This window comes from Gadus chalcogrammus, chromosome 20 (assembly GCF_026213295.1).
Source record: "Gadus chalcogrammus isolate NIFS_2021 chromosome 20, NIFS_Gcha_1.0, whole genome shotgun sequence".
NCBI lineage: Eukaryota > Metazoa > Chordata > Actinopteri > Gadiformes > Gadidae > Gadus > Gadus chalcogrammus.
Genome location: NC_079431.1, coordinates 7,130,749 through 7,158,440, shown reverse-complemented (window position 1 = coordinate 7,158,440; position 27,692 = coordinate 7,130,749). Strand labels below are relative to the sequence as shown.

Below are 27,692 nucleotides of genomic sequence, written 5' to 3'. Positions count from 1 at the left end.
ATGGGTCAGTGCAATGTGGTAGTTTTCCTAAATCCGAGTCTTCTATTTATGAATGAACCATTGTGCCTGAGGTGGATGAACCCGAGATTTGAAGTTATGTCTGAATGTGTTGAATGGCTTGACTTTTACTAATCTGTTATTTACATTAATTATCAATTGCATGTTTTGGATATATATGCGATGTCAACAAATAGTGTCAGAAGTCGAATTAAACATTTTAATGACTAAATGGGATATTGAGGATTATTATTATCAAAAGTTAAAAGCAGTCCTTTTAATCAATCCAAGAATTGTCGTTCATCGATCAAACGCGTCGGGCAAACAGTGAAGAACAACCCGAGTTTGTGCTTTAATGCAAGACTGAGTGGTTATTTATTTAATCACTTCGAGTTTTACTTCAGTGAAATTGCTGCTGTCATATCGTTCCCTGACTGGATATTAATACGGGCTGAAGAGGCGGTGTGTTTGTATAAACTAGCCAGCCTCCTGGAGCTAAAGGCTAACCTGAGACGATGCACTTTCGGTACATTATACCGTCTGTTACCCCAACCGGACTACGCTGTTAAAGTGTGTTGACCGTGCGGCATATAAGGACTTCAATCAGGTCACTTAATAGCCGTAATTCGTATTATTCTACAGTAGCACACAGTGCTGGCGATAAGACAGAGCTACTAGTGTCGGGCTAGCCACGTATGACTGGGAAGTGTTGACGTAGCAGCTTGCTAACCAACTTGCTTGCCGAGCCGTCCGACTACTCTCAGAACAATGCCCTGCGTTGCCAAAACATGATATTTTAGGGTAGCCTATTATTTGACCTGCCGTCTGGTATGTCTGGTGACGACCGAAAACATGGACAGTCTTGAGTTAAAGTGCAGTGGTAGTGTTTTGTTGCGAGTCCCATGTTGCATTGAGCAGATAATGAATCGGATAGTGGGGTGATCTCAGGGATAAACAGGAGAATGATGAAGCTGCTGGTTGCCCTCGCGTTGATCGCCTACATAGCCTGTAAGTACACATCCATGAAAATGATCCAACAACCCACACAGGCGCAGTTTATGTGTCGAGATACTCGCAAACCTAGTCGAGATTATTATAAAGTTGCCTGTTGTTTCATCTTGTATCAAGGCGGTGAAGTTACGTCTTTGCCATCTGACAGAACTGAAGGTGGACCATGTTATTGACAGTATCACGGTAGCTTTCGTCTTAACATTTCTCCAGGGCGAAGCTTAATGATCAATAACGTATACACTATTAGCTGCTATGCTGAAAACAGCCACCTTAGTTAAATTATACTTGGTATGCAGAGTAGAACAGCGTACATGTTGAGGACCCAAGTTACTCTCCACAATTTATTTTAAGAGTGACATTAACACTCGAGTCGATTATAAAACAGGCACTAAATCTTATCTTACATTTTATAGTGTAATTTGGTGTTAGGTAATCCATGTTAGTCATCCCCCAGTCCCTCTACTCCCTTATAGGGATGGATGGGATGCAATATGTAGGTGGGTAACAATGATTCTAAAACACTGATGGAAAAACAACCTAAAAAAATCCGAATGGTGACAAAGATTGTATAATTTCAAATCAAAAGCTAATTGAATTAGTTTGAAGTGAATGGAGCATTACCATAGTTTGTGATAGTATTTATGAAAAAGGTAATTTGTTTGTATTATGCAGCGGTTGTGGGCGAGGTCAGGACCAGACCTGATTGTATTGTCTACGGAAACAATAATGTTTTTCGATGAGGCATGACCTGGTTTTTGGCTTTCAGGGACAAAAACACTAGACAACACGTATTTTCTCTGTTTATTTTCGTCAATGTTTATTTTATACAAGGACTTCAGACTTGCCCTCCCTTAGCTTCAGGATGTTCTTAGGTATCGTCATGGTGACGTCTTGCAGTTAAGATACAAGCAGTATCTTGGTGGTACAATATATTAACCTATATTTTGATGCAGGTATATCATTATTTTGTGTGAAGAAAAGTCTTTACTGGTCAGTAAAGGGTAAACAAAAGTTTGCTGACCGAGAGGCCCATCAAAGCAGATTCTTCATGAATGTCGAGAAGGAAGATGTATACAAGTCTCTTATTGCAATTCTTATCAAGTCTCGCTGAATATTCAATGTCAACGACCTCCTTAAAATTTGACTGATAATCTCAATGGGACTATCCTTGTTTAATTAAGTTAAGTGAAAATAAATCAGAACAATGTACCAAAGGTCCTTGCTGGATTTCCCTCAATAGATTGCAAATGACAATCATGCCTGTTATGTTACCATGGATTGTCGAAACAAAACCAACTGTAGGGATGCAAACAATTATTGGCAGAGGTTTATTGTGGTTTATTGCAGAGAGACCAGTATTGTAAAACCTTCTGGTCACAGTTGAGATCATTGTTGCCTGATGACCTAGGTAGACATGAGTTCAGTGTTTTCTGGGCACTCCTAAGTCAGGGCACGTTCAAATTGAGGGCAATCTTTCAATAGGCAGTCCCCATTGCCCCGCAGAGGAAGCATACTTGAAATGCAAGAAATACCAAAAAGTCGAACAAATAATACACAACTAGCAATATGTTGTGCAATATAAATGATCTTTTAATATACAAAATGTCCCGAATTAGATCTTTCTGTAGCCTAGCATGTAATTGTCAATGTTGCCCATACACAATACATTAGATATATCTATAGAAAGCTTGCACGTATGCACGCACACAATTTCGTCATGATATGAGTTCATGATCTTTCTTTCTGCAATTTTTGAAACCGTCCTACCATTTTTCTTTTTCTGTTCCAGCTGTCTGGGGAACGTATACGAACATGAGGTATGAGTTTTTCAGGGCAACAAAGATTCTGGTGAATTCCTCATTTTGTAGTGTTTTTTTCTTACCGTGTTTGTGTACTTATATTCCCCTAACTCGGCATCCTAGATCGATACAGGAACTCAGCGAGATGAAGATTGAGCAAAGAATAGATGAAGTAAGTTGTACTTTTTGGGTTACTTCATGTATTAACTGCATTGCAAGGTAATTATGAGTCTCTTTTATTAGTTTGTTTCCTGGCCATTTATGATTACTCGTTATTCACTAAGCACATAATATTTGCATCATGAAAATCCAGCAACAATTGACCTTGAACTCGTACCAGATAATGGGTTGAAGGCAAAAGGTGTGTCACACACTTTTGATCCACAATCTGAGTGTAAAATTGTATAGCAATCAACAGTTCGCAGATGAAAGGGATTATGATAAGTGGGTATGCATTCTTTAATACATCCCTGTTTGGGAGATTCATTTTTTCTGATTCCTTGTTTGATTACCAAAAGTACGCTTTCACTTTTTCAGAGAAGTTGGTATCCAAAACTAGACTGTAGCGATACAATTGCACACGGTCATGTTTATCCAAATTAACCTTTATTCACATTACGCAGTGCAAGTAAACACTGGCTTGTCGCGCTTACTTCTATCGAGATTTATGATCAAGACATAACTGATAGCAATAATTATGGTCTTTTGACTGTCGTTTCACGCTATTGATGCAAAGAAGACTTCGATGTCGAGAAAAGTAAAAAAGCTATTGCATATATCCTACATGTACAGTGAGTGACCGCGGGGACTAGCTGATTGGGATTGGTTCAACAGATTTATATGCAGGCTAGAGCCATCAAACATTTACCTTTTGTGCGATAACTTTTTATGTCTCTTTACCTTGTAACTTAAATGCCTACTGGCCCCTTTCCTATTAAAGCCCAGTACATGCAACCATAGTCGTTGGAAAGGGAGGTGTGTGTTTGAGGGGGTTATTCAGTTCTTGGAAATCTTCAACGTCACTGCTGTTTGCTAGGGGTGGGAATCTCTTGGCACCTCACGATTTGATTTGATTCCGATTCAGAGGTCAATGATTCGAATCTAGAACGATTATTGATGCATCTCGAAGCTTTTGTCACAAATATTACTTTCTATGAACAATGCAATAATCAATGCAGCTTGCATTACAACACGCTATGGAAGTAAGTAAAAATAAACAGATTTAGTTATCTTTTCTTTCTAAACCTTCTTTCTATGTCTATTAAAAAAAAGCTGCTCCTAGTCAATTATAAGAATAAGAACTGCATGCTATGCGTAGGCTGAATCGCAATCACGTCCAGAGAAAATCAGTTTGGCCAATACACATTGAAGATAAATTAAATCATTTTAAAACTACTCAAATTATCCCTCTGTCGAACAGCATGTTGCAGGAGGCGAACAAATTTAATTTAAAAAAAAAATTATGTATAATCTTTTCTTTTAAATTCCGATTATTAACTTATCTGTATTGAGACGGAATCGTTCTACACAGAATCGCGATGCATCGAAGAATTATATTTTTTCCCACCCCTACGGTTTACTACAAAATTATAGACACCAGGCATTAAATGTTCCATATCTTTCAATTTTTATGAAAGTTGCATAATAATGTTGAGATCATGTCTGAAATGAAAAATGTATGAGGATTTTAATGAGGCACAACACAGAGCTGATGCACGATCCACCTGATTTGTTCTGACTTGCTGTGCCCTTGTTCTGTCAAACCCTCCTCACCTATAGGCTGTAGCTCCCCTCAGAGAGAAGATTCATGACCTTGAGCTTAGGTAAGCGTTTTTTTACACACACACACGCAGGTATTAATACACGTTGTGAATACACGTTCAGGGATTGGACTCTACAAACTCGCCCCCTATGAAGTATAGCCCTCTGTGACTTGCTGTTTTTTAAAAGTCGTCGATGCTGCTGTGTCATATTCTGCACAGCAGTAGGAGGGTGTGTTTATGATCCAACTTGAAACTGTACTAAGCTCCTAAAAAGTCTTATTTCCACATTTTTCAGATTCAATAGTCATTGTCTAAAACCTCTTGACTTTACAGAATGAAAAGTTTTTTACTAAGGTTTTAATTGTATCCCCTTTATGTTTATCAATCAATATCACTGGATCCCAAAGTAAATGCTTCCAATGCATCTTTCCTGACAGCTGACCAAACAGTAGCATGTCTGGTATGCTGCCTGGGGGATTGGCAACTTGTATTTGCTTCTTTATTCCATAAGATTGTCACATTCTGAGCAAATGTCTAGCAAGACCCTTTTTGTCTGTGTGCCAATGCTCGCACCATATCACTAATGATTTTGGCTGCTGTGGTTGGACTTTGTGTTAGCTTTGTGTTCGCTTTGCCTGCTCACTTGTAGATCTGTGGATTTTCTTAATTTAATAATAGACAGCAGTAGTAAGCTACGATTTAATTATGTTAAGCCTAGAAGCAAATTGTCGAACGACAAACATCTTTCAACAATATTGAGGCTTTCATTGTGGAGCTATCATTCGTTATAACATTTTGACACGCGTGTCTGAAACATGTATGTGTGAGAACATGACGATTGATAATTGTTCTAAATTGTATTACGCAAGTTGTCAGTAGATCGTTTTGGTTGGTTTATTTTTTCTGATGTTAAAACTTTTAACCTCTTCTTTAACAGTTTTACCCAGAAATATCCTCCTGTCAAATTCCTCTCAGAAAAGGATCGGAAGAGGATTTTGGTACGTTGAAAACTGCACTCATCTTTCTCCACCTCTTTCCTCTTCATTCATCAGGGCACTTGTATTCACTCCTGTTTGCCCATGCTCTCCTCTGAGTGCTGACCTTCCACAGCCATCCCATAATGCTTCAATTATGGGACAGACACTAAGACACACAAAGAAGAATAGACACAAACAAATACATTGAAACACAACAGCGTTAGATAATTTAAGCAGTGATGATTGTTCTTTAGTGTTATGTTTGGGTTTCATTCAAGGTTACATTGTGACGTAAGAAACATTTGAAAAGGATGCTGTGAAAAGAAAACTCCAAGTAAATGAAAGTAAACTAAAAAAAACGGTAAATAGAGATTAAAGGTGTCTGTAAAGTTTAAAATCAACACCACTCAAGTCAATGGAGATCAATCTGAATGCCATACCGGTGGTAAACCTTTCTCGTCAAACGTGTTCCAAAACAACACTTCCCTCCAGAGGGAGTTGCACATTGTTCTGGCTAAACCTACTGATTGCAGACCTTTTTTCTTCATTCTGTACCGTTTCTCCCTTTCCTTCAAAATGAACCAAACTCAGCCCAGCTCAATCAACCAATCAGCCATCAGCCGAGGCCGCCGTTGACGAATGCACCGGCCGTGACTCACGGTTCGCTTTTTTTTTCTCCCCGTCCCCAGATCACGGGCGGCGCGGGCTTCGTGGGCTCCCACCTCACTGATAAGCTGATGATGGACGGCCACGAGGTGACCGTGGTGGACAACTTCTTCACGGGCAGGAAGAGGAACGTGGAGCACTGGATCGGCCACGAGAACTTTGAGCTCATCAACCACGACGTGGTGGAGCCTCTGTACATCGAAGGTGAGGAGAGACGGCGTCGGGGCGCGTCACACTTATTTCATGTTTTTATTTTTTGATTTATGGTTGGTGGACCTGAAATGTCGATTGGTCCGGGGGGTTTGCTTTAGTTGGAAAAAATGATGAGGACCGTGATGGGTTGATTACTGTTATCATCTACTGTTATCATCTCTTGACGAATGCCGGGAATGATAAATAAGTGCATGGCTTTGCAGGGTGTGTTGGGAGATGCTAATTAAAGTGTTTCTTTGTAAATATTTAGATATTTCTGTCCAGATGGCCCCTTTTTTTGTTTCAAATCCTTCTCCATCAATTTTGTTTGGCAATAGTCAGTAAGTGGTTATAACAACAGTGAAGGCTATCTGTTGTGAAGTAAGGTTAGGTAGCAACTAACTCATTAGCTTTGAGAAATCCACTAGGTTCCTACGTGTTGATTTGCTTTCGCTGTCTTTCCCTGACAACCACTATCCATAGGCCTAGTTTTTCACTGACATTATTTTCTTTGTGCGCACACCAAACATGATGAGTGGAATTAATTTCCATATCTCAAAAGGGAGACACACTTGCTGAGAATATATTTTTTTTTTTCATTTTTCTGAGGTATATTATATATCCCAGTATCACAAATGCATTGCACATGGCAGGCTCAAAAATAGTTTACGTTAAATATTCAAACAAATGCTTGGCCAGTAGTTTCTTCCACTCAGGTAAAAAGACAACATTAAAAGTTATTTGGAGTAATAACTAATATTTTTGGTATATTGTCTTCAATGAGTTTACTCAGTATCCGTCTTATATTCTAAAAGATTGGTAGGAAAGCCACAACCTTAATGCAGCTTATTTAACTTGACTATCCTGGTCAAGGGAAAGGGGTTATATTTATTAGGATCGTGCACATGATAATCCAAGCCATTATATCACTGTTATTAAATAAGACAGGATTTTAGTGATAATAGGTTTAAAATCCTATGTATATCTCCCCAAAACACTAAGTGAGCAGGTTACGGTCTCGCCGAGGTGACTGAAAATATTCTTCGACATCATGACAAAGGGCTGATGGTGGCAAGGTGTTGGTGGGAGCGTGGAGCTCTACCTGGAAGTGGTTGACGGAGATGGGGTTAAAAGTCTCAAACACTAAATAGCATAACTCCTCGGTGTGTTTGATTTGTGGATGCTTGCTCTGGAAAGCCGTCGGTTTTGATGATCGCTTCCGAGAGGGGTTAGTCTTCCAGGACACCAACAGTATGACGCTACGGTGTGTGGCTTTGTCGAGCTCCGTCTGAGCAGCGGTTTATTTTAATGTCCAAGTGAGGGTTTGCTTCTCAGTGTAATGTCATGGTGTATGCTGCATATCATATACACGTCGCTCATTATAACCCTCGATCACAACAACGGTTCTAAAAAAGGCACACAAAGTTGCCGTTAGGTCGTAAGACACCCCCCCCCCCCCCACATTTCCTATAATCTCAGCTCAAAACACATATCTTTTTAATTACAGTGTTTGAATTCCCGCTGATACAGTGGGTCCACTGGCTCTTTCAGATGCACCCCATAAGTATTCACAGCACAAAGGGGAAGATACACAGGCTCACAGGGGGAAGGGAGGAGCACAGAACACCTTGTGTTGTTTGTCAGTATCGGGCGTCGCTGAATAAGATATTCTGTCAACCATTCTTAGTATTTTATGCAAACTCAAAACATTGCCCGAGACTTTAACTGCTGGTAGATCTTTTCTAGGTAGGACACCTGAACGAGTGTGGTTAGATTATATAATTATGCAAAGGAAAGTAAGGAAACTCTTTTCTAAAGACGGTGCAACTCTATTTCATTGTATTGTGTGTTCGTTGTATGGGCTGATAAACTCCCCCACCGGCACAATAAATTGCCCATCTTTCATCCCGATCAGTGGGCTACATGTATCTTTTTCTGATAGTGGCGGCCGGAAAAACATCCTGTGTTTTCCTTGGTCTCCACACACTTTTCTTTACCACATAGAGGAGATTCTCCTCGCCCCCTGTGCTGTTCCGATCCACTTTGTTGTCTGTTGGCACTTCTGGGGTGCGACCACCTCTCTCTCCCCTGATGAAGTGAAACAGCAGGAGTGCTGTCTGCGGCTCTTTGTCCTTATAGTCCAGAGAACGAAGGAATGGTGAAATGCATTAATGAACAAAGACACTTTGTAGCGTTTGCATTTCAGCAAATAGAACAAAGCAGCAACGAGTACGGCCTGAGAGAATCCTTTTAACCAGCGTGTGTGATGGCTGTTGTTGACATGTTTTTTTTTCGACTTATTTTGGATCATCCTTTAACTTAGTATTTTCTAGGATTCTAGACTAACTGTCGAATGTGCTATTCTTAGGAAGAAACGTGATTGGATGGTGCCACTGCCATTGCACAAAGGCGTTATCAAAGTGGTTATCAAGCAAACAATAAGGACATTTATTAAAAGCAATACATAACATCGCAAATTGCACAAAAAAGACAAACCTTCAGCCCCAGGCAAGCAATGCTGTGGTATCATTCATTCTGCACCCCCATCTTCCCAATTAAATTTCCCATTGTTACACATGCACAATTTAACCAACACGGTGATGTGACAATTAAAGAGGGGGTAGTCTACATGTGTTCTGGAAAAATACTTTTGCTCCGTTGGTTCCAGACGACCACTTTTGTGAGTGAGTGGCCTTTATTGGCAGTTGGACTGTGCTGAAATGGTTGAGGATGTTGGCGTGGAAAGGTTTGTGAATTGGTCGATAGTGTGTATAGTTTGAAAGAGTCTGCGTTGGGGGATTAAAGGGGTATGTATGGTTACCGGTTGATTAGGGAATCAGGGAGACGGCGATGAATGGGTGCAAGGCAACCGGGAAAGGTGGAAGGGTTATGATGTAGGAAAATGGGTCTGATGGTAATGGCCTTAGAAATCAAGGGATAGGAGACCTGTTCAATCAGTGGGGTGGAAGGTGGAAGAAATTGAATCTCTGAAATAGCGTGTGTGTGTGTGTATGGTTTGTGTGTGATCACCCCATGCAATCCTTACCCTGTGTTTTATCAACAGTGGATCAGATCTACCACCTGGCATCTCCAGCCTCTCCGCCAAACTACATGTACAACCCCATCAAGACCTTGAAGACCAACACCATAGGAACTCTCAACATGCTTGGTAAGTCCTTCCAAGTCACTATGCTAGCACCAGATGGGCAGAAACCATCCTGCAGCCATCCAATCAGTGTGGCTGCGCACATTCATGTTCAGTCCGTTGTCTGTTATCAAAGTCGATAAATAATTTGTATTTTTTTTCAAGGGAATTTACCGTTGCTGTCGTGTCAGCTTTGTGGCTTTAAGGCTGCAGCCTCCTGTGCCTTTCTTCATTCTAGTAGAGGTGCTTTTCCTGGCCACAGCAATCATTAAATTATATCCTCAAGCACAGCCGTTTCGGGGTTTAGACCTGCTGTGCTTTGGGACAGATTCAGGTTGGTTGTGCGTCCTTGAGATTGCACCAATCGCCAGTACAGAAAAGCTTCTATCATGAGCTGTGGACGTTGTATACCTGCCATCCTGATGCAAGTTCTTTGTGCAGTTGACACAGGTTTGGTTGACATTAAGAAAAGGACTGCAGTGTTTCCATTTCAAGGGCGTCTATGTGCTACGACCTCAACTTGTTTCTAACCCGCACACCCTCGCCCTCGCTCATTACGACATCATGCTTAAATCAAATGTGATGTTTCCTTGCCATTTTCACGGCTACATACTAGGAGGGTATATGTATGGCAAGGGGGGGGGCGGGGCTCACTACTCTCAGCAGTGGCCAAGGACAATGCAACATCCTATGGTTGTCATGGGAACGTGAACAATTCCTAGCCAGGCAAGATATCGTATCCTGCAATTACCTCGAATGGGAGCGCCAGGAATGACGGTGATGACTTTTGTGTGGAGAAGACAGTAGGTCTATATGTTGTGGAGGGTCATGCATCCATGTCAGTGTTGATGGCCAGCATGATGACCGTCGGTTCACTCACATGGGTGCCATTAAGGCTGATTACTTAATTGAAAGGCCCATGATTTTCCGGTCCATTTAGACGCTTACATGTAGGCATCAGAGCTTTTATGGTGCAATTCGGCTTTAGTATTTATTGTATCCTAAAATGTGTGTTCTGGGCTGATCCAATAGTCCCCGTTAACCTCTTTGTCCATTTTGATATAAGGAGGATAATGTGTTTGTTGCATTACACATTTTATAACTATTTTATGTGTTTTTTTTAACACATAAAAGCCTACTTCAGCTTACTTTTAGTTGAATGAGCCAAAAAACGTCTCAAACAATGACCTGTCCTCCATGATGCATTACCCTTGGAGGCTTCCTCAAAGTGTTTAACGGCATCCTTATGAGAAACTTCAATGGTCATTTACTGAGAAAGTACAACATTGTTATAATTGTTGTCATTTTTTTGTTGATATGCTTAAAATAAAAAGAGCAGACAATCAGGCTACACAATTAACACATTCCACCAGCAAATGGCAGATATATTTGAGTAATATCTTTTTGGTAAATTTTTCAATTCTTATGAGGGGCAATGTTTGTTTGTTATTGTATAACCGATATCATGAATGGAATTCTAGATTGTTCTGATTATTCTTGTCCAGAGTCCATTAGTATCCCCAACATTACTGTGGGCCCCCGACTTATCACAAATGTAATTGTTGATGTGGGATATGGAAAATAACCATTCCACCAGTCACAATTATATTGATGGTGAATGGCCAGAACCCATTCACCATTTTATTATGATGTGCATGTATTTACCTGTATGTCAATTGTGGCACCCATTGCACTCCTGACCGTCCCTGGAAGAAGGGATCCCCGACTATGCGTTTCTTTTCATGATTTCCTCCTTGCTAATTTCAAGGGAGTTTTTTTCTTGCCCGTGTGGGGGCTTGGGTAAAGGGGGGTGTCATGAATATTTGGCCTGTTAAGCCCTTTGAGACTGTGGTGATAAAGGGCTATACAAATAAAATTGAATTGAATTATTGCTACATGTGGACTTTCTATTGTAGATATTTGTATTAGTTTTTTTTTCGCGTGAAAAAGGAAACACTTGTATCTATAATTCAGTTATAGATCTCTGTAATTCAGTTTTGACATTTTTATCCGAAACAGACCAAATAATAATGTTAAAATGAACAGAATGAACAGAAATCACCATTGGAAGCCTTTAGCATAGGAGAGGATGCTTCCCATTACTCGTCAACCGGGTCCAGCAAGAGTGACCAGAACAAAAGCCTCTCTTTAGTCATTGACTCTGATTTTATGGATCTGTTTGACCAACACTGGGCCCCATCCAAGGCAAGACCTGCAAAAGTAAAAGTTGTACACGGGGATTTTCTCACGATGCCAACTTGAATGCGTGCTTTCACAGTCCGTGTCTAGCTCTGAACCATCGGGTTTGTTCAGCTCTCTGTGTGCGGACTCTGCGCGTGCTGACGCCTCTCCCTACTGTCTCCTTCAGGGCTGGCGAAGCGCGTGGGAGCGAGGCTCTTGCTGGCCTCCACGTCCGAGGTGTATGGAGGTAACGCACGCACACCCCCTCCCCCCCCTTCATCCACCTCACGACCCCTTCATCCACCTCATGAGCTCTGCGTGTGAAATATAAAGCCGTCGCAATTAGCATACAGTCATTGAATACAAGATACAGCTTCAATGGCTGTATTTAATTTATGTCACAGATCTTTGAAGTGAAGTAATAATATATTGTATAAATTAATTATACATACTGTATACCTGCACAATGCACGTGAAAAAAAATGTGGAGGCGGTGTCGTGCTAATGAGTGCACAGAGGATAATGTGAAGTGCCGGCCATCTGTATTTATGGTCTAGCAGACTATGTTCATCGCTTTTGTGAGTTTAAGTTTGTGTAGGTGACCTTGCGTGGCAAAATGTTCCCAGTCAATCTTAGCGATCAACGCCGCCGCTTTTAATTCACCCGTGTGCGATGCAGCCTCTTTGCCCGGAATCAAACCAAACCCCCCCCCCAGCTAAACCTGTGCTCCATGCGCCTTGTTTTCTTCAGACCCAGGTCCACCCCCAGAACGAGGAGTACTGGGGGCACGTCAACCCCATCGGGCCCCGGGCGTGCTACGACGAGGGCAAGCGGGTGGCGGAGACCATGTGCTACGCCTACATGAAACAGGTACGCCCGCGGCCTCGTCCGGCAAGACGAGTCCTTTTAATTGTTTTGGTCAAACCTGCACTAAGTCCGTTTTTGTGTGTGTGTGTGTGTGTGTGTGTGTGTGTGTGTGTGTGTGTGTGTGTGTGTGTGTGTGTGTGTGTGTGTGTGTGTGTGTGTGTGTGTGTGTGTGTGTGTGTGTGTGTGTGTGTGTGTGTGTGTGTGTTATCCTAGCATTCTTGTTGTATAAGGGGATTGGTTTTACCTAGACATGATAAGTGCTTGGCACATTCTATGAATATCTTTACTGTACTGACTGATAAATGTGCTTATTGTAAGTCGCTAAGGATAAAAGCGTCTGCTAAATGGCCTGATGTAGTTGTAAGTGTAGACTAAATAAAACCATTCATAGAGAAAAATAGTTTTATTGGGGCAGAATGGCCGTTAAACCTTTTGTTATTTAACTTTTTCAGTGGAGCCCATGGCCTCCGTTTAAAGCTATACGTACCGTAGAATACATGCCACCTGCTGCTACCCACAACAGGTTGTTTCTAATGTTGTCTTCCTATTTAGTTTGCTGTGTTGGTTTATTTGATGTGAGGTGTGTATGTGTGCACATGCATACGATTCCCAAAGAAAGATTTGCGCTGGAAGATAGTCACATTGTACATTTCAATTCCGGTAATGGAGTAATTCCTGTAACAGTTACCGCTTGCCTCCGTATATCCCTGCATGGGTTTATCAAATAGATTCAGCTTCGGGTGCCTGGGGTGAATATAAATATTAGTATTGATAAGAATTCATTTTATTTAATGTCTGGCACCTTTCCTGGTCTGGCACCTTCCCAAAGGGCTTTGGCAATGCAGTACAACTAAATGACAAATATAACCCAGCAGACGAGATGGCTAAATGAAAAGCGTATCTGAACAAACATGTCTTGAGTCTGGGGAGAGCCCTTTAGGGGTCTAGGATGGAGTTTTAGTCTTCTTAACACTGAGGATTGAATGTAGGAGCCACTGAAAAGGTTTTGTGTGATTTCTAGAAAGATTTCTGAAGCTCATTTTAATTTCCGTTTTGGCTAGGCCTTTGAATGTGAACAGCAGTATGGTGGAATGTTTGATGCAGGATAGGTTTATATTTGCACAATAACAAACGGTCAGTTGTATTCATTGTATTTACAGAGCGAGTGGGGGATATTGTTCACCTATGTTACTGATGCGGGTTCGGGTCCACGTTGTGATGAAACTCAGGTCACTCTGTCATTTGTTTTTACATGCATTGTACATTTCCTATGCATTAATATATGAGTAGAATTTAAAAGTATCCACATGAATCTGGCCTTGTTTATTGGAGGGGAAACTGCATTATTTCAAAAGATGTAAACTATTTAGTGAAGTCTTCAACGTGAAACGATGAATTAAAGTATGTTTTGTGAATTTAGAATGCATAAAGGATTCCTAGAGTGAAGTAATTATCACTAGTAATGGACTAGATAGTCATTACCACAGAGTCCGGAAGATACCTTTCAACCTCACCTGGTTTATATAGAAAATACATTGTCAACGTTTGTTTTCAAATGCAGAAAACGTGCATGTATGCGAGTATGCTTTAATAACAACATGTTTGGTTTTTAATTAGTAATACATTAGAAATGTACTTTCTAGTGTTCTTGGTTCTCAAAACTGCTGTAGTTTCTGTACGTTTTGTGTGTTTCACAACTTGTTAATGCTCTCCAGAGAAAGTGAGGCAGCAAGAAACTCTGAGGAGAGGCTCATTGTGTATCTAAAGGTACATTAGGTGCCTGCTGGGTGACTTAGTCGTGTTGTTCTAGTATCAGCAACCACCATCCCTCAGTGCAGGCCAAACAACCATCCTTCATGATGATTGATGGTGTTGTAGTCGTGATAGATCCAATGCCTCGACAAATATTTAAGCCTGACTAATTTATCCCAAATTCAGTGTTGATATGAAAAACAAAAGTGGGTATTAGTGCATTTTTTTATTTCACACGCTGACCTACATCATCACACACACACAAACACAAATAAATATGAGTTGCACAGCACTATGTTTGTGTTCTGCCGTCCCCCGCATCCTCTGAACATATTCCCACTGTGGGGATTTGTCCTTTCTGCCGCCCTGACATACGCGAGCCTTTGATGATCAGATGTGATTGTTGTCTCACGGCTTTCATTTAAGCTGATGATATTTCTTTATCTTGTGTTGCTTTCCGTTTCTTCGAGATATCTCGGCACCCGTCCCCCGCACCTCCAGTTTTTCGCCCCCTGGTAGAAATGCGATGAAAGTAGCACCTCAGATATCCAGCTGTCTGGCAGGTCGGACGTGGGCTGAGGTATCACAAATAAGATCTCTGTTTAATTGAAATTCATTGACATTTAAAATGTGATAAGTCAAGGCTAGGCGTCTCAACAGATGGAACATTTTTGCCTGCCATTCGCTTCAGACGGCATGGGAGTCACTACCAACATAAATCGGCATGCTTTCAAAATGTTTTTTAAATTGCCCCTTACTTCATCCCATATGGGATCTAGTTTATTTTACTTGTTAATAACAAACGAGTAAAACATCTACAATGAAAGGAATGCTTCCCAAATGCCACTATTCAGCTTGTTGAGATTAGCATTGCTTCTCATGGCATGTTTCCATGCATGCACACACGAGTGCAATGAGATGCACACAAAGTCCTCAGATCCACTGATTACCATACAGGGGTGTGTGTGTGTGTGTGTGTGCGTGTGCGACCAACCATTTGGAGATCCTACACTGTCTGTTATGCCCACCCCCCCACACTCAGACATTTGGCAAAGGTGCAAATTTGCATTTTTTGATACGCTGTTCCTATTTTTACATTGCAAAAGGCTCCTTTCATCCTTTTCATCGTTATCGAGGTTTGTATGTTTACACACAAGCCCCATAGGTGAGGCATAAGCTGACCAAGACGGCCAGTAGAAGCTATTGCATACAACATTTCGCTGTAGTGTTGGGAATGGCTGGAGGTTGTTAAACATGCAACAACTAATCTGTATTTAAAATGTGGCCCACTTCATCATGCTGTCCCCATTGTGTCCTTGCCTTGCCTCACTATGTCTTAGGCTCCTTCGTTGAGGTCTCTCTCGTAGGCTATTAAAGTTGTGTGTAGACTGCACTCTATGCAAATGAATACCGCCTTAAACCATGTCGATGATTATGGGCTGTCCGTTGTCCAGAGAGGCCTGGTGAGTGGTGCTGGTGAGTGGTGTACTGTGGAGGCTGTCATGTTTTTGTGTGGCTTGCGTTACTAATAAGGGGGCAGGATAGTGAACCGGCCGATGGCGTTCGGCTTCCAACCCGAAGGGTACGGGTTTGATCCCCAATGTACAAAAGATCCATGCTAGAACAGGTCCCAGCAAAATATGAATTTATTACAGATATACAATTGGCTCAAATTAGTTTTCATATCACAATTTTGCACCTTTTCGTTCAATCATGCCCGATCAAGCATCATCTCATACAATAGCTAGCAAGCCACTGTCGATCTGTTAAAATTCTGTTCAAGTATTATAAATGCATTGGATGGGGACTGAATCCCTGTGTTTATTTAAAGTATGAGTAGGGAAAAGCAGGAAAATGATAACGAGAAAGATAGAGATTGCCGCAGCTGAATTGAATAACTTGAACTCATTCATTGCTGCAATAATTACCTTCTATACAACAGGAATCGTAGGAGCTTTATGAAGGAGGCTTTTCTTAAATCTAATGGAAATTGGGTTAATGAGTAATTCTTGGGGTTAATTATGTACTTAATTAGTTTCTGGTCATTCGTCTTGCTGTCAGGTTTTTGTTTTGATTGGTACATAGACTGTTAGTTTCTGTTTTTATTTTAATCAGTGTGTGTGTATGTGTGGGCCCCCAGGAAGGTGTGGAGGTGAGGGTGGCCCGGATCTTCAACACGTTTGGCTCCAGGATGCACATGAACGACGGCCGAGTCGTCAGCAATTTCATCCTGCAAGCGCTTCAGGGAAACCGCTCACGGTAGGTCTTTATCACAATAGGCCTTTTATTAGCGCCCAATGGGTTGTGCCAGAGCTAACCGGTACTCAGCTCAAGCTATCCATCTTAATGAGAAGACGATCCATGATATCAGAAAGCACGCAGCAGGTCTATATAGTTAGGTCATACTATAACCCAAAAATGTAGCTACTTGTTATTCATTCGAAGGCAACATTTGCTTATCTATTCTCAACAAAAAAAGTACATTCGATTACATTCAACTTTGCCATTGCACAGATTTCAAGTACTGAGACAGTAAAATTCAGTATAGCATCTCACCAAAAGTGCAAAAAAAAAGCAGTAAAGTGCAGAGTATGTACAAAAGGATATTGGAATACATGATCAATAACCTGTATGCCGTATGAGCGCTATTGCCAGTAGAACCGTGGTTAGGAAGATGTCAAGACCTGTACGTTGCGATGGATGCAGTAGAAGACTGTATCCACCAGACTGGACAGATGTTAGTAGTCATCCATCCTCTGTGTTTACAGGTGTATGGTTCAGGACTGCAGACCAGAGCCTTCCAGTATGTAAGGTAATTGCATCACTTACCACTGCTGCGTGTTGTAGGGCGATGTACCTGGCTTAGGAGGGTCTTAACCCTGTATCTACACTTGGGAATTGGCTGAGCATGGTTTCCCCATGAGGCTCTCCTGTAAGGGCCAATTCTCCCCCTGCCTTGCTCCCATCTAATGGGTCTTTCAACACATTCTGCTGATTGGGGTCCTGGTATGTTGATGGTCAGAGCAGTCCTTTGTGTTCAGCCATTCTTTATCATTCTAATCGCGTGGCCATCATCACGGTAAGGCGAGTCCTATTGTGTTCAGCGGTTTTATTATCAGCCTAATCACGTGCAAAGATGTCTGAAAAGCCAAGCTGCATTCAGGTCCTGTCCTTTAAGGGCAACGGTGATAAGAGTCTGCTCGACGGTGTCGCACACACACTTTCAACACCAGACAATTTACATCGTGAGAAATCCATTTTGCCGCGCTTTTTAATGGCTGCTCTCTCTCGCTCGCTCTCTCTAAAAAAGTGTTTCTCTGCAATCATTCCCTTTTGCGTTTATCTCTGGCACACAGTGTGCCTGTTCGGTCAATGCCCCGCCAATAAGAGTCTGTTTGTTTCTGTGCCTGTTGAGATGAGTGATGGAGATGGTTTGGTTTGCTTTTGGTTTGGTTAAAGTCATACGATTCATATGTGTAATGAGTGGCGTGAATGTGTGTGTTTCAATGATTGAACACTCAAAAGATTCAAACGTTTCCGCCTGACTGCCTGGAGATGCAGGAGTCCCAAAGAGCCTAGGGGATGGGAGGTACTAACACAGCCATCTCTCTCCGTCTCTCCCAGTGACCTGGTGAATGGCCTGGTGCTCCTGATGAACAGTAACATCAGCAGTCCAGTCAACCTGGTGAGAGACACACACACACACATGCACGCGCGCACACGCACACCTGATAGAATATGTTCATTAATCAATTTTATTTTATAATATATTTGTGCATTCAACACAGAAAAAAAATTCACAACTGATTAATGGATGATATTAATCATGAAATAGGTACATTTGGCCTTCTTTCCCATTTAGATATCTTGGCTAGCGCATGTTTTTTTCTCATTGATTGGTTCATTAATTTGTGAGTCTGACTGGTGTGGCTGTGCCGATAACGAGAAGCTGTGTGGTTTTTTAATCAGGGAAACCCAGAGGAGCACACCATCCTGGAGTTTGCCCAGCTAATCAAGAGCCTTGTGGGTAAGCAGTTCCGTTGTAGGCCAGTACCATTGTCTTGAATCTGAGAACTCAACGAAGGAGTCCCAAGACATGGGTCAGCATGCATGTAAAGGCAGAGCGAGGCGAGGAAAGGACACAATGGGAACAGCATGATTAAGTTGGCCACGTTTCAAATGCAGAGTGGTTGTCGCATGTTTAACCCTGACTGATGGGGGTAAAGCAGGTTGTTTTGTGGGAGATAGGAGGACAGTTGTTTGGAGATTGCCCGTTCCAGTGTTTTAGAATTGAATGATAGAAGAGCTATCGGTCTGTAATTCCGGAAGTCAGTGATGTCAAGGGTTGGTTGATTCTAGCAGTCTTGGAGGACGCTGGAATAGGGCCTGAAGGGAGGGATTAGGATTAGATGAGGGTGGTGAGGAATGGCAGAATGTTGTTCAAGACAGCCTGGAGGAGTGGGGAGGGGATCGTGTCAGGTCAGGTGTTTGCGTGTTTAGACGCTATTATTCTGCAGAAATCTGAAGAGGAGAGAGGAATTCTGGGTGATAACAGAGCTGTGGATATGTGGAGGGGGGATGGAGGAAGGGGTAAAGTAGGTTACAAAGTCATCAGCTGTCAGGGAGGAAGGAAGGGGAGGGGATGAGGAGGGAAGAGAATATGGAAAATAGATTCCTGGGATTGGAGGCAGAGGAGTAGATTTTGGTCCGTCATAAGGCTTTAGTATCCCTCTTATTGTTTTGCTTATGGACGAGGCGTTGATCTCTGTTTTGTAGATATCGATGTTGTCTTGACTAACGTTTGTGTTCCCATTTTTTTGCTTATAAGAACGTGTGTCCACAGTGAGCCACAGTCAGATCCAGTTCCTTCCTGAGGCCCAGGATGACCCCCAGAGACGCCGGCCAGACATCCGCAAAGCTAAGATGATGCTGGGTTGGGAGCCCGTGGTATGTGAGCCCCTTCCCCCTCCAAGCTAAAGGGCTTGACCGCTCATGACTTAAAAGTGCCAGCAAACCCGAAAATCTTGTTTAGTTTGGTTTTAAGCAGAGGTGGGGGTAAGTCACTCATGTGCATGTCACAAGCAAGTCTCAAGTCATAACCTTCAAGTCTCAAGCAAGTCACAAGTCAAGTCATTGCTCAGGTCAAGCAAGTCACAAGTCAAGTCATACAAAAATCTGATGATCTAACCCAGTTTCCACATTTAAAAATCGGTAAAGAGAGTTGTTCATAAGTTGAGTTTTATTTCAACATTAACAATAACAATGTCTTAACATTAACAATAACTGAAACTATTCAAAACATTCCAAAACCCTTATGTGAATAGTTTGAAAATGTTTTTATGATAATTTCCTCCAACCTATTCACAGAATCAAATAGAGCCTCTAGGTGGCTGTATACGAGAACAGTTCAAGTCAATCACTCAATCTCCCTACATGTTGTAGAATATTATTTGAAAAAAAAGATTATTTCAAAAGTAATATCACATACACATACTGTAGGAAGGGGAAATAGTCATACACAAGCCTGAAAGCTGGTAGCGATCTTGCTGCCTCGCAACATTCATCGACTTACAGTGCATTGCATTTGCAAAAAATTAAATAAAAAACAGTACTTAGTCACTGAGTTGTGAATGATGGGGTCACATTATCTCCCCACCATGGCTGAACACACGTTCAACAGGTGCACTTGATGCAGGGACTGCCATAACTCTTACCTCCACCTTGAACAAAGAGGGGAGGGTGCAGGGCCGCTGCTGGCCGTTTCGGTGCCCTACGAGAGCGGGGGGGGGGGGGGGGGGGGGGGGAGAGAGAGCCCCTTTTTCTTTATTAGGTAAAAACATCTAATTTGCCGAAATTGAGTGATATGTTATATACAATTAAGAACAAACAACGGTGGGCCTCTTCATAACTAATTGAATGTTTTTAAATTTTTATTTTTTTTTTACATTTATTTTTACACGCCTGTTCATGGCCCAAAGCTGAAGGCAGCTCTGTCCATCACAAATGTCCAGGTAGTGGTTCAACTGAATTTGGGGACTGGAACTTGAATCCCTCTTAATTTTTTTGCAGTATGCTGAGAACAGCCCAGTCTGACGCTCTGGCTCTGACGGTGTAATTTTACTTGAAAATTACTTGAAATCCTTATCATAACCCACTTACAGCCACTGAGTTAGAAGTACTGACATGAAAATTAAACAAGTCAATCATCTGTGGAACGGGCAGGGCTCGAAAAACTCCAGCCAATCATTTCAGAACCACCGACTGGCATTGGACAGTAAGTACGTCAATCAAACGGTCGTACTGCACTCCCCCTCCCCGCTCCCCACGAGTCAAGTCATGTGACTCGAGTCCCCCATGTCTGGTTTTAAGGGTGTTGGAATTTCTTCTATGCTCTTAAACATGGTAATCTTTCCAATTGTGTCGTCGCTTAGTTTCAGAAGAAATCAACCTAAACGAAAATCGCATTATTCCTACCACACGACGATGCACATAGTGTCCCTCATCTGTGACTCGTCTGGTGTGCGATTGAAGTAACACTCAAACCAAGTTCTTTCGATTGTGTCATACACAGTGGAGGCTTTTCCATTGAGGAGAGGGAGGAAGATCCTCTTTAACATTGTTGAGAATAAAAAATTGCCCAGACTACTGTAATGAATTAATGCCCTTAAATATGACTACTTTAATGCCTTTGAATATCTAATGTTAGTTTCCCTGGGTAAAGGGACATTAACACCCCCTATCGCCTATTGACAATTACTTCAGGGAGGAAGGTCCTCCCTGAGCCTCCGTTGACTCCCATTAATTTCCCCGAAAGTCCTGGCGGCCGGTGAATACCATGGGTTTCAATGGGAGAGAGGAGGAAAGTCCTACTCTGAGTGGGTGTGACCTTAAAGGGACACTGTGATATTTAAAGTCATTTATTACCTCAAATCAACGTATTCATTCATAAATAAGTCCTCATTGGTGTAAAATGATCTCTGCCAAAAATCTCACTTATCCTCCTGAGCTCAGAATAAGTAATATGTAGTTACATAGGACGGGTAAGCTTCATGGAGGCTTCCATGTTCTTCCGGTCTATGAACTGCCGAGAGGGACAAAAAGCACTACGTGGTACAGGAAATGCAAACGCATTTTCACTCTGAGCCAGCGTGAATGATGACTGAAATAATTCACTATCTTGCTCGAGGAATAATTACTCATACGTCATTAGCTTACACCAATGATTCAATGCAGTTTGAATTTTGTTTGAAAGAACGAACCTCATCATCACTCGAATGACTCGATGAGGTAGTATTGAATGTCATGACACAGCTTCTTGGCACATACTGCCCACCGTAGTTTTTGAACAAACGAGCACTATTAGCTTCAATGCAATATACAATTGTAACACTAGATGGGAGTCATTTTTACACAGTGTCCCTTTAAGGCGTCTGATTCGCGCAAAAATCTATTCGCGCTGCGTTATGAACCAATAAGCAGGATCCCTGGCTGGTGAGCAGTGTTGCCGGATTGGGCAGATTTCCCACCCAATTGGGCCACCTTTAATCACGTTAGGCTGGAAAAATTATCATTGGCCGGGAAATCTGCACAATCTGGCAACGCTGTCGATAACAAACCCGCTCTGCCTGCATTGCCACTCAGTCTAAGAGACGCAAAGCAGGTGAAATCATCTGAAGGATAACGAGATCTAACATTTGCGAATAATGTTCACAATGGAAACATTGGAAACAGGACATTTTTCATGTTTAATTACATAAAGCATTCCATTCATTGAGTTACAGTGCTAAGTTAGCCACCAAAGAAAAAGGTAGACCACTTCGCAAAATCAAAATCACCAAAAGTAATGGTAACGTCAGTGTTGTGGGTGCTACATGGTTTGCTAGGTACTCATGGCTTACTCATTGCTGGGCCTGTTTGCTAATGAATAATGGCAAATCTCCAACGTGGGCTATTCAAGGTTACACTGATGTGAATAATCTTGATAGGGCAACCAAACGCCACGACAGCTGTCAAGTTCACGTTGGTGCTGCTATGCGACTTTCCTAGCTAGGCAGCATGCCTATAGATCAGGTTGTTTGAAATAATGATCTCGTTCTTTTACTAGTTTGTTACTCTGACCGTTCTGTTTGATATTGTGGAAAGGGTGTGGAAAGGGTGAATGATTCAGAGCATGATGCATTTTAAATGTCACATCACTTTTGGTCTTGTCTTTTCTTAGAACAATTGTAACTGAAAATAAACATAGCTAAATTTCAACCAATAACTCCAGTCTTTGAGGGCAAAAATAGGCCCAGCTTTTTTTATTAAGTTTTTAAAATCAAGAGTAAGCCCGATTTGGCTAATGGGCATTGCATCCTTTCCTTCTGCCCGTAGTCCATTTCAAAGCCATGCTGCCCACCAGCTTTCAAATTACAGTGATGCCACTGGTGGCATCACTGTATCAATTTTATTCCCATAACTATCCCTCCCTACTATTTTGTAGTTCACCGAAACACCCTGAAACAACTTGAGTCTCACATTCTTATGCCACCATACACCAACAGTGCAAGCAGGCCAATGGCAACCAAGCGAAAAGCGGGCAGTCCTTCCTCACTTTAAACACCACCAGCCGCCACTGATGGTTGGACACAGGCCACCACAGGTGTCCCATGACTACAAGGTCTACACTGCGTCTCATCATTAGGAAGAACAGTGGTACACAGTAGGGGTAAACTGGGATTCATCATTTTACCAATCTGACTCTGCAACGCCCAAAACATGAACCGTAGGGTCTCATAGTTCATTCTATGGCTAGTCCTCGCAATACAAATTAAGGGAGTGTTCTGTTTGTTTGGCCAGGTACCGTTGGAGGAGGGATTGAATAAAACCATCCAGTACTTCAGCAGAGAGCTGGAGCACCAGGCCAACAACCAGTACATCCCCAAGCCCAAGGCGGCGCGGATGAAGAAGGGACGCCCCAGACATAACTGAGGTCCGACTTCCTACGTGAAGCGACCGCTGGTGTGGACACCGAAACGTCTCTCTTGTAGGACCTCTTTGGGTAGACTTCTCCATGGACATGACATTGTGTTGTGCACTCCTGAATTGAATGAATAAAGAAAGGGTTGTGTTTTCGTGCGTGCAGGTAAGGAACTCTTTCTCATTCCTGGAAAAAACAAGAGTGAAAATAGACTTGAAGACGGTGTTTCAACATGGCCGTTGCTGCACTTGCTGAGTGAAGGACTTCCTCCAGGGAGTATCAGGGGCAGGTTGGACATGGCTACAGGGGCTATGAGAGAAAGGAGGACGTTGAATAGACGAGGACTAGCCATTCGTTCAAAATTTGCCATTTTCTTTTTTAAATTTATGTTTTTGGATGGCGTTTTTTGATTGCTATTTAAATTAAGCTTTTGCTGAAGTAAGAGAGGTGGAGTAGTGTTTACGCTTGCAGGGTGTTTGTGTTTCGTGTTTTTGTTCTTATTTAAATGTCTCCCCCCGGGATGGACTGGCTGATAGTGGCTTCAATGAATCGCCCTGTGGATTTACTGGTCTGCTGTCGTTCAATGGGGGCGGCCCCATCTGTTCCTCTGTGGATATCGTAAAGCTTGCTGTACCGCGCTGGTTCCGTCTCACTTCTGCTACAGAACACAGCGCAGGGACTGGGCTGTTTCCGAACCATCTTCTGTTTCAATGCTTCCTTCTTCTACTTTGTGAAAGCTCTGTGGATATGTGAATCGTGTACTATCTTTTCAGGTGGAGATGCTATTTTAATAAACATTTTCAATATTTGTTTTGGCTTTTTCAATGTGAGGTTGTTGCTATCTGACATTCAATTTGCAATGCGTAGTCTGACTCATGCCTAAGCCTAACATTTTGCCTGTTATTGCCGTTATGCAAAAATATTCTGATGGGACTGATAACATTTTCCCTATCGTTGCTACTGTGATTTTATAAAGTCATTGGCGATTCATATTTCAGCAGAAACTAAGCAGGGAAATTAGATCCTCATAACTATATGAATGTGCCTAGTATTTTTGAGGCCAATTAATCCACGCTGGTGATTGAAAATTGATGTTTTATTTACATGCATTTAATCAGCACTGACGTCATAACTTTTGTATAAGATCAGGTGATATGTTTAGTTGAACAATCAATTAAACTGAATGTAGCCTACACAATAATAGGAGATAATACGTAAAGGTTAATGTTTTAATGAGACTACGGGTAAGAAAATGGGAACGGCTACTAATCAAGACACCGTCCTCTGTTTCCGGGAGATGGTCTTCTTTGCGTGTGCGTGTTTTAGTAGTAGTCGTAGTTTACATTGGCGCCGTGTCTATAATTGCCCGGGTCGCCGTTGGCATGCGGGGAGTTCTCATCGTGATGGTGCTGACGACCTTGATCCGTTGCTCGTGACTGGTCCAACCAGTACGCCAAGTCGGTTTCCAGCCTCTGAAAAAAAAAAGAAACACGCTCATGCATCAGCATCATTATGACGAGCAACCCTGTTGGGTGAAATATTTGGTAAAACAAACTCGATAACATGCCTCAAAGGCCAAGTTGATTTAAAAGTCCAAATCAGTCAATATCAGCACTGGGGCGGCAGCATGATAGAATGGCACGGAGCTTTATGAGTCACGGCTACTGGGCCCGACCCTGAGGGTCATCGACTTCCCTCAATTGTTCTTGGCTTGTCTGAATGGATTTTCGTAATGCCTCGCACATTTTTTTCTTCATGACCATCAGTCCATCACATGTTTTGATGAGTGGATCAAACAACCCAATGTAGCATAAAATCGAATTTAATTCATACAGGTATCAGAATCTAAACAGCGACATGCGCACTGCTTTTAGCCGACCTGCTCATCAAAGCCCATGTACATGAACTGCTGAATCCACTGCTGTACGTCTGGGCGGCTGCGATCCCAGACGTTTCTTTTGGGCCGGTTCAGCTTAGCCAGGAACTCTTGTGCCTTCGAAGGACTGATGGCGACAGCGGACTTGGAGGGAGCACCGCTGACGGCTACACAGTGTGGGAATCGAGTAAGCAAATCACACATTTACCATTGATCAACAATGACAGGTGCTGGAACTATTGTTTCAAGGTCTCTAGAATTAAGGGACAAGTTGAGTCAATAGAAAGCAAAGGAGCACACAATAAGTTGTGGGGAGGGGTCATGCACGCAGTTGAAGTGCAGTGTTGAATTTCAGGTTGTTTTTCAGTGTTGAAACACGCCAGCATTGTGCCAATGTTGGCAATAAAGAATGACAAACTTTCTAAATGAGAGACAGACATGCTTTATGCATGTCTACAGGTATCATTTGTGTTTTCATTTAGGATGAAGACACTAAATAGTGTTCGAAAAGTTGTTTAGATATATGTTTATTTATTTTTAGTTTTACTGCAGTTGCTTTAAAAAGTACAAAGTGTACAAAAAAGTATGTAAGATAATTCAGTGAAGGACAATGCAGATCCTGTGGAGATGGGTAGGGAATCAGCATTCTGTAGCCATTAAAACCACACATACCAGAACAGAACACATGTAGTAGCCTGAGGCCACAGTGAGAACAAACAGAGTAGAATTGTTATGTACAGTGAGGGAATTGTTTGCATATGTTCGGATCTAGATGGCATCACAACATCAGTTCCCATGAACTTCAAAAGGAGGGGGAATGCATGAGGCATTCTCCTCTCGTGAACGCATACTACAGGCCCCATACGGTGATAAAAAACAAACACTGATGTTATACGGTTTCCACAGAAAGACCTTCCATGTTACTTTGTTACTCAACCCCATTGCTTTAGTCCACCCGCTGCTATTGAATCCCTTCCCATGGATTATTAAAAAAAGAGATTGACCTCTGGGCTGTGTGCTTATTCAGTGGCAGAGAGGATACAATGGAAGGGCTAAACATCCAATTTTCCCTCGAGTTTGGGTAATCGCTTCGTCACTTGCTGATGCAGAGCTCTCGGCAGCAGATTCAACCGTTTTCTCTTTTTAACACATCACCGAAACTAATCCTGCCGTATGTATGTGTGTGTGTGTGCGCGTGCCTGGGCATGCTTGCATGCTCGTGTGTGGATGTGCGCGTGCGTGCGTGCGTGCATGCGTGCGTGCGTGATTGTATGTGTGAGATAGAAATCATAGAATCCGCACAGCTCACTGCGTGTGTCTGCTGAAATATTTGACATCCACGCTATTCCCAATCATTTCACCATGCACCTCTAGAAAACGATGTATGTATCTAACCACCACAGCATACAGTACATGCCAAGTGCAGCACAGCAGCAGATGTGAAACAGATAGAAAGCCCTAACGATAGAACGACAGGTACCAAAGGGTTGTTATGGCTCACCTCTGAGGCTCAGCAGTGTCGTCAATACAGCGAGTGCCATAACGCTGGCCAGGTGAAACCTCAGACTAGCCATGATGAACCCGCTCTCCCCTCTCTCTGGACCTTTGTGAATGCACCAGTGTAGCACCGTGTTGCAGGACCTGGTGCAGGGGTGGGAGGCTCAGTTTTTGGGGGTAGGGAATGAGGGGCGAGATTCCAAGAGGAAACTGGCCTATGGCTGTGGAAAGTTGTCTTCCTCCCCGTGCAGAAACACGACTAGTGTCTACAGCTGGCGTCCTGCCTCCTCTGGTAGTTTTCCGTCTCCCACGGAGCCGGCAGAAGAAGCAGGGCTGAGAGGAGAAAGGGGAACCTTTTCCTTCTCACGCATGGGCTTCACTGAATCTGGACAACCACATGCATGGCATGGGCCTCAGGGCTCCCCCTGGGGGGTGTTGTTGAACATCTCAGATTAAAGGGTTTTACTCTCAGCTCGTAAGTGGTTGGCCGGATTCTATAATGGGTGCTTCCACTTGGTTTCACTGTGAGATTGGCTCACTGTTGGACTTCTCATAAATCTGGCGTGTGTGTGTGTGTGTGTCCAACCCAAGGAGCTGTCCTGCTGGGGAATCTTCTGCAGACATTTATTGTAAAAGCGCAAAGCCCATCTATACTTCAGATCACTATCACGTCTGCATAAGCTATTATTGCACACGGTTACTACACACCTGCACACACACGCACACACATCCACCCACTCACCCACATACACAATCGCAAACACACACACACACACACAACCAAGCTCCTTGACCGTACAATAGGAAAAAACAACTTTAATGAAACGGTTCAAATACACAATCACAAAAACACACACACACACACACACACACACACACACACACACACACACACACACACACACACACACACACACACACACACACACACACACACACACACAACACCTTGACCCTACAATTGGAAAAAAACAACTTCAATGAAACAGATCAGACACACACACACACAC

General features: G+C 42.5%; 2 protein-coding genes across 2 annotated transcripts; one reads left to right on the top strand and one right to left on the bottom strand.

Moving 5' to 3' along the window:
• LOC130373740 (UDP-glucuronic acid decarboxylase 1-like) lies at positions 1-24,769 on the top strand. The gene is given in 17 exon segments (XM_056580366.1): positions 1-4; positions 913-1,005; positions 2,798-2,825; positions 2,931-2,979; positions 4,587-4,630; positions 5,508-5,568; positions 6,237-6,417; positions 9,470-9,574; positions 11,919-11,983; positions 12,482-12,601; positions 16,491-16,596; positions 16,599-16,609; positions 17,119-17,162; positions 17,975-18,035; positions 18,320-18,377; positions 19,179-19,297; positions 23,189-24,769. Coding segments are annotated over 17 exon segments (1,281 nt in total). The 3' UTR covers positions 23,321-24,769.
• Positions 22,084-26,997, bottom strand: LOC130373883 (augurin-A-like). Its single transcript, XM_056580534.1, has 3 exons — positions 26,687-26,997; positions 25,189-25,352; positions 22,084-24,781 (listed from the first exon to the last, which is right to left on the bottom strand). Exons 1-3 carry the CDS (start codon positions 26,757-26,759, stop codon positions 24,632-24,634), a joined length of 387 nt encoding a protein of 128 aa, XP_056436509.1. The 5' UTR covers positions 26,760-26,997; the 3' UTR covers positions 22,084-24,631.
• Between the last annotated feature and the right edge of the window lie 695 nt (positions 26,998-27,692).

Excerpts from the sequence above, each read along its gene's own strand:
- LOC130373883 (XM_056580534.1), bottom strand. The coding sequence starts at position 26,759 with ATGGCTAGTCTGAGGTTTCACCTGGCCAGCGTTATGGCACTCGCTGTA. Across the intron at positions 25,353-26,686 it reads GACACTGCTGAGCCTCAGAG|CCGTCAGCGGTGCTCCCTCC; the intron begins GTGAGCCATAAC and ends CACACTGTGTAG. Across the intron at positions 24,782-25,188 it reads ACATGGGCTTTGATGAGCAG|AGGCTGGAAACCGACTTGGC; the intron begins GTCGGCTAAAAG and ends TTTTTTTTTCAG.